We start from the raw sequence: 10,952 nt of genomic DNA on the forward strand, positions 1-10,952 counted from the left end.
CCCTGGCTGCTGACCTTGAGCAGCCAGTTCTCACTCCTTCTGCACAGCTTCTGCACAGACTTAAAACATTAGTACAGAACATACAAGTAAAATACTTCAACACTCTTTATGATATAAGTGAAATAAGGATAACAAAATGTGTGAGCATAATAATATGATCTCAGTGTGTAAGCATAATAATATGATTAAAGTAATATGATTAAAAGTAGAATAACTTGTACAATTAATCCAACAGCACATGAGTGATCTTCTGTAACCAGCTGATTTCTTTTTGCACCTTTATTTCAATGAAAAACAAAATACATAAAGTACTAATTTTGTTTTTCTTTAATTCTCTTAGATTAGACGTTATGTTGCTAACTGGCTGTCGTGTTTTTTCTTAACAACTCTATTTGCTTATCCATGCTTTCCGCTGTCTGCTTTTATAAAGTCGCTGATTTCATAACTGATAGTTTTGCTCTCCTTTAGGGAAAACAAGCAAACCACGCAGAGCACCTCCCACCTGATGGATACGGTGAGTATTACCAAAGGTTTTCTGTTGTTGATTCTTAAAGTATTCAAGTTGAAATAGCTTTCTCAAATTGATCTAATCCAGAGGTCTTCAACAGGGGGTCCGCGACCCCTAGGGGGTCCATGGAGGTACTGCATGGGGGTCGCAAAAGTTTTGGTTGATTAGACTTTTTCTTTAAATTACCCCTGCAATTATTTCCACTAATTGAAATGTCTTTAAATACACATTAAAATGAATTCAACACACTGTAGTAAACAGATAAATGGAGGCAGAACATGTCTTTCATCATCAATGCACACATTCAGCGACAGACAGGAGCTCTTTCAAGCTGGGCACTGTTTCATTCACAACACCTGTCCCATCAACCAGGAATCAGAATCAGAAATACTTTAATAATCCCAGGGAGAAATTACTTTTGTTACATTACTCCATCTGCAATAGAGTGATTATAGGACCAGTTTGATAAAACACAATTTCATACAGTATATATAATTAGGGGGTCCCCGATCCATCTAGCCAACAGTTTGGGGGTCCTTAGCCTGAAAAACGTTGAAGACCCCTGAAAATCCCATAGTTGTTTTACTTCACAAAGTGTAAATATTTATCATAACTTGTCTAGTTACGTTCACTGAGAATATCTACCTGCCTGCACACTATTAATATATAGAGAGAACATAGACAAGAACAACAAACATGTAATTAGATGATCTCCCTCTAAATGAACATGGCACAGGCAGCCTAGATGGATCAACCCCAGCCTGAGGCTGCTGACACCATCAGAGCGAAGCAGCCAACAACAGAATAATCTTTAGGAGGGAAACACTATTAGTTTGTGCCAGAAAGCTTGGTTTGTATTTCTAAAAAGCTTAATTTATGGAGGAATTATAGCATTTTTATGTAGGAGTGAAGTTAGGAATTTGGCAGGTCATATCGTGTTAAGGTGTAGAATATATACAATTATTGATCTGTATTTGCTACCAGTCCAGTCGTTTGGTCCCTCAATTCACATAATTATGGCTCAGTCTGTTCATCCATCCCTCATTTTTGTTTATTCATGCATTTTTCTGTGAATTCATCATCCTTCTGTTTATCTATCCCTTCATTCTACCAATTTCTCCCTTTGTCGGTCCACTCCTCTGTTCGCTTTTTTTGTTTTTTTTTATTTTACGTTTGACAGAAATGTTTCCAATACATTTGTGATATTTCTTCATTTATAATTATAATCCAAAGATATTGTTGTTTTTCTTTTTTAATTTGCATTGTCAATCTTTCTCATTATAGTGCAATCCAGCCCTGCGGTTTTGATGGGAAATCCAATCCGGGCCTTCACACCACCTTTGGGTGCTGCACCAGCTGGCATAGGGAAGTCGCCCAGCCCTGTGCAGCGGATCGATCCTCACACAGGGGCCAGCATCCTCTATGTCCCTGCGGTGTATGGAGGAAACATGGTGATGTCTATGCCTCTCCCAGTAAGTTCCTCATTTATGTACAATGACCCTGAATAGGAGGTCAGTTCAGGAAAACAGATGATAGAGATGATAGTGATGTCACCATAACAACCACCCTGTTTCTGTGTAAAGCCTACCAGAGACCAACCTCATAGGTTTTTGACTTAGTTTTGTTTTTCTAAGTTGCCCTGGCCAGGTTATCAGAACCGCTTTGCCGTGGATCCTCGCATCATGAGCCACCCAGCCGCCATGGCCTACAACTTAAACCTGCTTCAGCCACAGAATCGAGGCTCCCCCATCCCTTATAGCGGCGTGGCCCACCCCTCTCCTTTAGGAATGGCCCAGCCCAGCCCAGAGAAGGACCTGCAGGCTGACCTCACCAGAAATGGTTTCCTTTTTTCTTTACTGGAATATGCAGTTACAAATAACTGTTAAATCTAAAATGCTTGTAAGCAAGTTGTTTTAAGTGGTTTTTGTTGTGACTTTTAGGTAAAGTTGATGGATGCACAAAAGCTGAACAGACCCGTCTTCAGACACCAGAAAGAAAAAACACAGACTTAAGGGAAAAACAGGCAGGTTTTTTCATGAGCTAATACATCTTTGTTTAGTTGAAATAACTGAAAACACCTTTATTGGATGTTATCAATAACTTTAAAGTAATTGTGGGGTTTTTTTTGCAGGGAGATTTAGACACAGGTCAAAGTCGGAGTTTAGATTCCCAAACAGAGCTGGTTGGATTTCCCAATGCTATGCTTCATCGAAAAGACCCCTCGGCGGCACAGAGATCCCTAAACTACCACCTGGCTCCACCCAGCCCTGCTTTTCCTCCACATCACGGCAGTGGAAGAAGCTTCCCCCAGCAGTATCCTGTTCCCAGACTCCCTTATCGGGTCAATCAGCCCCCCCATCCAGGAATACCGCAACAGAATCAGCAACAACAGCTCAGTCCTGCCTTCGCTGGCGGAAGCCACGCTTCCTTCTTCAGCGGCAACATACCCGCTCACAGATCTGTACAATCACCCACTGTGGACGGGACAGATGGGTCTTCAGGGGTGGAGGAGATGAGCAGCGCCATCAGGACTCATATGGGCCACCCAGGGGGGCAACACCCAGGCCTGCCACAGCACAACCGAGTCAGCAACTTTGGGGAGGATGGCCAGGATGGAAATCTGGTAGACAGTTTAGGTGGGTTTTTATTATTGTTTGTTTCGGTGAGAAAATTCAGAATTCATATACTTCCATATTGTTTAATTCTTAATATTATATGTTAACAGTTTTATAGCTTTAAACACTGGATGCAGCAGTGCTTTGCTTGAATCTCAAACAACCTTGAAAACTATATATGCACCAGTTGATCTGAAGGAAAAACGTATTTCATCATTTTTAGATTTTCCATTAAAGCTTTAAAGTTGTAGGGAAATCATATTTAGATATCAAATCATTCTGGCTTAAACATCTATATAAATGTACTCTTTATCAGATGATTTTTTTGCAAATTTTAGAAAATTTCTATTAAAAAAAAAATCCTGTCTTAAAATCAGTGCGGTTTTTTTTCCCGTTATCTTATGCAGGCCAGTTAGTTACACATCAGCCTGAACACCTACATTCGGCCAATCATATATCAAAGGTCATCTGTCAATCACAAAAAAGTATGATGCATTAGCCTTATCCACAACTTCCAACATAAAACTCCCCTCCTCTTGCATGTTTCCTCTGTCCATAGCGTTCCTTGACAGTGTCGTTTCTAAGTCACCAATTTAGTGCTACTTTGTCCCAATGGAATTTCCCATTGGGAACCTACTAGCACTAAGTTGCTAACTGGTTAGCAACATGCTTCCGCCCACCATCAAACTTGCTTGCGAACCTTCCACCAAAACAACCCTGCCCCCTTGATAAATGACCAATCACATTCACTTTATTCACTCGTGTAAAGTCGTTTGTAATTTTTCTCTTTTTCTCTACAAAAAGATGAGAAAAGTGTAACTTTCAAGGAGAACATAAAGCTTTTTATAGTAAAAAGAAAAAAAAAAAACAGCAGTAAATATAGATCAATTCGCAGAGGGCAGGGCGTTTAACATTTTTGAACTTTTTTCATTGGCTTCCTTTGCCACAAATGATTCAAGTTTTCTTCTGCTTCTATTTTATTTGAAACATTTATTTTTATTTCTAAAAAAGTTGAATTGTTTACTTTAACCTTTTCTTTTTTTATTCATGTGAATAAAAATAAGCTTAAGTAGTTAAATTCCTTCCAAATATCTTTGATTGTTTTGATTTTTATTAATTGTCATGATAATAGAATATTTCTAAAATAATGGGTATTTGCTTCTCTACCATATTTTATCACACTATTTTAACAAATATCTGTGGATCTGAGATAAATTAAGACAAAGTGGTGCGTAATAGAAAAGTGGAAGGAAAACCAAACTTGGTTTTCAGCTTTCGTCGGCGTTAAGATCAGATGAGCTGGTTAACATTAATTTACATGTTATCATTTTGATTAGGCTTTTATCATTTGCTATTTGAAATGAGAATAAATAAATATAGCAAATTAATTATTTAAATTCATTTGAGTTGCTGCATTTTAAAGGACTGTATTGACTAATCACACTTTTACCCTTTCAGACCTCCAGAGTCCCCTGGCTTTGGAAGCCCTTAGCCAGCAGCAGCAGCAGGCGGCCAGACTGGGCCAATGGGGGGAAGCAACAGGCCCTTTCCTTCAGGGCGGCGTTGCCTTTCCTCTACCCCATCATCTCGCCCCCTTCGCTCAACCTGGCATGGCTCGCTTTCCTCCTCAACTGCTCCGGGCTGCAACCTGGGGGCTTGGTGCCAATATGGAGGAGGAAGCCGTTCCTTCTGCCACTGCAGGCCCATCGTGCAACAGGTTAGATTAGACATTATCAGTTGGTGTGGTAGAAACATGTTAAAGTTGCAATACCATTTATAATTTGGTATTTCCCCTGAAACCAGATTTCAAATAAAAATTACCGCCTATGTTTTGTCTTTAAGGTATCCTGGCCTTTTGAGAGATATTCACCCTCAGGAGCAGCCAGAACACAGGGAAGCAACAGAAGTTCAACCGCCGCCTCAGTCCCGCCTGCTCCAGTATCGACAGTCCCAGTCCCGTGCCTCTGGTGACCCTTCATCCTCTTTGGCCCCCCTCTCCAATCACACTGGCCCCTTTCCTTCAGGACTGTACTCCCACGAAACCAATCGGAATCTTCTGAATGAAAATATTCTCAACAATCAAGCTCTGCAGCAACAGCACCCAGGCAACCCCCTGTACAACACCAGTAGCTACCCAAACCAACCACCAGCTCAGTCGGCCAGTCCTCCCCCATCCCACGTCAAATATCTTCTACAAGAAGCCCAGTGGTCCCACAGTGGACCTGCTTCTGCGTCACAGCAGAACCACCTTTTAGGGAACCAGAACCATAGCCTTCTATATGGGCTGCCCATCGTGGCTCACCACAGCAGGCAGGAGCAAGTGCTGATGCAACTTCACCAGCAGCAGCAGCAGCAACAGCAGCAGCAGCAGCAACAAAATCAAGGCCCAGACTCTGAGTCCTACCATCCACTGTCCCCTAGAACATCAGCAGCCACAGCTCTGCACAGTGTAGACGAGGTAGGCCTCCATTAATCAATCACTTTATGACATGACGCAGAGTGGCAAGCATGTCAGGCTATATTAACATCTATAGGGTTTTTAATCACCACCCACATCACAACAGTGTGCCAGATTTTGGGGCAAAGTTTAAGGAATTAGAAGGCAGTAATCTGTTGCCCTCAATCCATAAGATTTTTTTTTTATTATTTTAACCATAAAATATTTATTAGGCTAATTGCTGTAACAGTCAAAATAATCATTGAATTTTTACTTGTGGTGGTGGGCAGGCTTTGATGAGCAGCTTTAGAATAATAGATCACTACTTTTCTCTCGCCGATGGTTGGACAAATTCACTGTCCTTTTGAGAGGAGAGCTCTTGCAAAGCAATCAAACTGCTGGTCTAGTGACCATTGTGGATCCCAACCTTTCAAGGTGCATTGTGGGAAATTTCTAGTCCTCTTCTTTTTTCATCCACTAGACATTCGGACACTCATTTAAAATGGCGTAACCACTATATAGTGCCCTCTAGAGTGATTAGGGACGACGTTTGGATGCAGCCACAGTATCAGAATATCAAGTTTTTATCTAGGGTTATATTATACTTTTACTTTGGTTGATAAGCTTATCTTTAATATTTATATTTAAAAAAATGTATTATTCTTTTATGGAGCCATTTTTTTTAATGCTGCATGACTGAATTCCAGATAAAATGTAGGATGTTGATGTTTTGTTTCACCGAGTCTCCTCTCCCTCATGTTTAAAGGTACAGACAGTTGAGTATAATTTTGTCTCCTTATCGTCCTTCCTTTCCTTGTTGCACAGTATGAACCGAGAGGTCCAGGCCGGCCCCTCTATCAGCGCCGCATCTCCTCCAGCTACCCAGATGAATCATCGCCAGCCAACAGCCTCAGTGCCCACCCCTGCCCGCCGGAGCCCCAGAACCATCCCCAAATCCAGCATCAACAGCTCCCGCAGGGCCCGTACGGCTACGTGTCCCATGACCACCTCTGGCCAAGTAACGGTGAGGGTCCGGGTCCATTTCAGAACATTCCATGTAACGGAGCCACACTAGTTCAGCATCGGGACCTTCTAGGTAGGTATTGATTGATTGGAGTTTCTCCCTGTGCTCCTGATTTCTTTTATGCATCGTTTAATTTCTCGCCTGCAGCTTCCAAGGTCCATCGTCAGGCAGATGATGGGGCCAAAGTCGAGCCTGCAGCCGCTCAGCAGGCACACCCACACAGCCTCAACTCCCTTCAGCACCAGTTTCCCCCACTTCTGTCCAATAAGAAGCAGCAGCCGCCCCCACCGCCGCCGCCACCACCACAGCCTCCAACAGACCCCAGCCAGGGGGCTCCAAATCTAACAAAGCCACCTACGATGTCGTACGCGAGCGCCCTCCGAGCCCCCCCAAAACCAAGAGCCGTTCGACCCGAGCAGGCGAAGAAGAACAGCGACCCGCTCTCCCTTCTCCAGGAGCTGAATATCGGAAGCTCAAACGGTAGCAACGGTTATTATTCCTACTTTAAATGAGCGTCACGTCTCGCTTTTAGTAAGGAACGCAAACAAAAACAGAAAAAAAAGACTAAAAAAAGGTAAAAAGTTTCTGAAAATAATAAAAAAAAAATAGTTAAAGTGCATTTAAAAAATATTTCTTATAGTAGATTTAGAATTTTTTAATTTCTTTTCTCATTTTAACTCTTTGTTGCTTTTTTCCTCCTGACATATCTGTGAAGAAAGTCAGTGTATATATATAGCAAATGCATTACTGGTATATATATATACATACTCATTATGTATATATGAATATATACTTATATTATCTACACTTGTACATGTACGTAATGCTTAAAAAAGATAAAATACAAAAAAAATTAAATAAAATAAAAGATTAAAAATAAAAACCTTGGTTGACCACTTAGTTCTCTGCTTAGTTGTTCTGCTTCACTTGGTCTCTATAGATAAAAACTAACTCATTACCTGTTTTTATTTTTCCTTATACAAACATTTAGGTTTTTTTATGTAAACATTTAACAGTTAACACTTTTGCATTTGTTGTAATGCATGAAAGCTAAGTGGTCGACCGAGGGGAAGTGAAAGAAACAGTGTATAGAAGTAGATACCTTTTCCTCTAATCTGTACAGACAGAAAATAAAAGACTGAACTTTAATTCACTCAAATCCTGTTAGTATTTGCAGTATGATTTATTTTTTTGTTTTTTCTGTTTCACCTTTTTCTTTTTAGTCATCATTACCTTAATTAACCTTTTGTGATTTAGTGATAAATGTGATTATTTATAGAAAAAAAATTAAAAAAAATAATACACTTTCACCAGGATCTTGTCAGGAGGAGTACAGGGTGAACGTTTTTCATTCCTCTGTCGGCGATATGAACCTCTCTGCTTCCTTTTAGTTTCACTTTTTAAGGCAGATTTAACTATAACATTACTTTAATGCCTGGAGATTCTTATTTTTATTCTTTTTAAAGCCAATTTTTAATGTAGAGCTTGTCCCTGCGATGTTTTGTCCATTCGGTTCTTTAAGTGTGCAGCGATCTGATGGTCTGTGTAGGTGAACAGAGGGCTGTGGAGGTCTGAGTGATGTCAGAACTACAGTGAGGTTTAACTTCCAGTCAGATGTTTTTGAACAAACACTCAAAGCATGAAATGAGGAGAAATGAGAAATACTGCAAAATAAATTTGAGGAAATGTTTATCACTGATATCATCTTTTCACACTTTCACACTGTTACAGTTTTTAACCTCTTTTAACATTTTTAATTATAATCAGTTACTTTAAACAGAATTTACACAGAAATAAAATGAGGTTTTTATGCATCCATGTTATACATTGAATTTTTAAATAGAAAAAGATTTAAAAAATAGAAAGATTTTCCATTTTAAAAGTTTTTTTTAAGTAGAGAACAACAATCATTCAGTTTGGTATATAGACAGTTTCCAGTTTCACTTATTTTATAAAACACATGAACTGAGTTTTTTTTTTTTATGCTTGAATTAGAGCAGTGGGCTTTATGCTGCCCTGCAAGGCTTTGAACCTGGGTTTAAATGCAGACAAAGCCATTCTCAACACATATCAAGGTGCTCGTTATGAGCCTGGATCCATATTTTGTTTTGATTCTGTTCATGTTGGAGAATCCTGCTTCACAGCAGCCGGTTGAGCCAAACATACTCTAAATGTTCAGTAATTTATAAATGTTTCAAATCAAGTTGAATCCGGATTATCCAGCAGGTGGGTCTGGATTAGCGGATCGTTGTCCGTTAATCCGTGACCTCTGATTTAAAGGCAGAAACAAAAAATTTTTTAGGCATAAATATCTTAGTATTGTTTTAAACCATCATGGTCGATTACCATGGTTTTTATGTCTCATTGCACAACAATTCAAAATGGAAATGTTCACTAAAATATAATTATCTATCAATCTGTTGATATTTAAAACAAACTGCTGCAGTTTAATAATGGTTAAAGTTCAATAAACCTGCATAAGACTGGCATCTGCTAAATTTATTGCTAGTTTTTAAATATATTTCTAAATTACAGACTGTTTTAATGCTAATTTTGTGTCCAGAGGAAAACCCATCAAAGAACAGGTTAATGAGTGCTTTGGTAGAGCAGCTGATGAGGAATTAGTTAGGAGCTCAGCTTTACTTTAGCTTTAACTGGTTTATACATGATTGATGAGCAGTAATAAGCCTTGTTTGAGCTTTATGCTAGCTCCAAAATTATTCCAACAATTTTTTTTTTACCTCTAAATGCTGACTAGAAGGCTTATAGTTAGGAATATTTCAAAGGGTGTACACCTTGGTGTATCACATCTAATCTTTAGGCTTTGCGTGGTGCAGCTAACTTTTTGTCTTTGTTAAAACACTACTTATGTCCTCATTATGGGAAGTATGTGTGTTTGACTAGAGGTGGAAATTTCATAAGGAGGAAATGAGATTACTTTTAGGTACAAATTTATGTTTCATTGCTTAATTCAAACAGTCAGAAAGTGTAATGCCATGTTAACATTGCGATTTGAGCAGCAAAAAAGCTTCTGCTGCCTAATTTTTGATGCTTGTTCACATTAAGGTCGGTCACGCCTCAAAAGCTTCTTTTGACACTCCTGAAGCGCATCCAGTAAAGTGTGAATAGATGCGTCTGATGCTTCTTCTGTCCCTCTGTTCAGTGGCAGAGAGCGGCTTTGCTATATTGGCTGTGATCAGTGGGTAAAAAGTAGTTTTAATATGTTTTTAAGTGAGAAAGTCCCCGCTGTCACTGGGGATCCCCAGCAGCAGCTGCCTCAGGCTGGAAGTAGATGTTTTTCACATATGTAATCCAAACTGCAGGCACCAGAATAATAAAAGCCAACATATTTTGCCGACAGGTTTCAACATTTTAAGTTAATTTAGGCGTTAATAAACTGTTTCAGGGGAGTGATCATAGCTCTCTGCATCAGCAGCGCTGTGTCTGTCTCCCTGCCAGCTCCCAGATCAGCTTCTCTGATTGATGTGGCTCATCCAGCAGAAGCAGTTCAAATTTTTCCAACTCAAGCATCTGCTGCTTGTGAAAATTAAAAAATTTGACTGAAGTTTTCAGGGAAAAACAGGTTAATTTATCATTCTTTGTACAGCCCTATAGAAAATATGCATTGGTAGCTGAAAGCCTGCCATAAAGTAGTGAATTATTTGGCAAAGAATCCCGATTCATTGTTATATCTTTTAGTCTCTTTAATTTGCTTTTCAAGCTTTAGTTTTCTTTTCACTGTAGTTTAAAGAACATTTCCATTAACCCTATAATAGAAACAGTTAAAAAAAAAAAAAAACAGAAGTTTGTTCAAAAACTTTTGACTGGTGGTCTGTTTGTTTTTAGGGTCTCTATCGAATGGAAATGTTATGGAAGTTATGGTTGAAAATGAAAAAACAAAACAAAAACAAAATAACAAGATGGTTCCCTTCTTGGCTTAATCAGATTAGTAAATCACAGCTGCAGATTTTCTGTTGAATATTACTTAGACCCTGCTTTGTTCTCGCTAACGCTCATTGCAACCATTTAAGTGTCTGTTTCAAATTTGAGTTGTTTGACCTTTAAAGAAATCTATTGGCTGTTATCATGGCTTTATTGTTGCAGTGAGTCTTTAATGCATTTCTTGGAAACTTGCAGCTAAAATCGAAGATAATTTGGACGGTGAATCTTGAACTCCATTTTTATTTTTAAGTTTTCACGTTTTAAATGACAAGGTCCTGATTTTTGATTTAGCTGATCAACACGTAACTGTAAATATACATTTTCTATGTATTTACAAATAAGAACTTTGGGATCACCTTCGATTTTGTAGAAGCTGATCGAGGAGGTATGCCCTTTTTAATTATGCAAATTCACAAAAAATAAAAA

General features: G+C 39.1%; 1 protein-coding gene across 1 annotated transcript; it reads left to right on the top strand.

Annotated features, from left to right (window-relative positions):
- The first annotated feature begins 402 nt into the window (after window positions 1-402).
- Window positions 403-7,096, top strand: LOC107084699 (probable helicase with zinc finger domain). Its single transcript, XM_015374640.1, has 10 exons — window positions 403-414; window positions 469-514; window positions 1,793-1,980; window positions 2,143-2,347; window positions 2,449-2,531; window positions 2,640-3,144; window positions 4,582-4,840; window positions 4,966-5,581; window positions 6,386-6,656; window positions 6,732-7,096. The coding sequence occupies exons 1-10, from the start codon at window positions 403-405 to the stop codon at window positions 7,094-7,096; spliced, it is 2,550 nt and encodes an 849-aa protein (XP_015230126.1).
- Window positions 7,097-10,952: the final 3,856 nt, after the last annotated feature.

This window comes from Cyprinodon variegatus, unplaced genomic scaffold (genome assembly GCF_000732505.1).
Source record: "Cyprinodon variegatus isolate N-32 unplaced genomic scaffold, C_variegatus-1.0 Scaffold107, whole genome shotgun sequence".
NCBI classification, from domain to species: domain Eukaryota; kingdom Metazoa; phylum Chordata; class Actinopteri; order Cyprinodontiformes; family Cyprinodontidae; genus Cyprinodon; species Cyprinodon variegatus.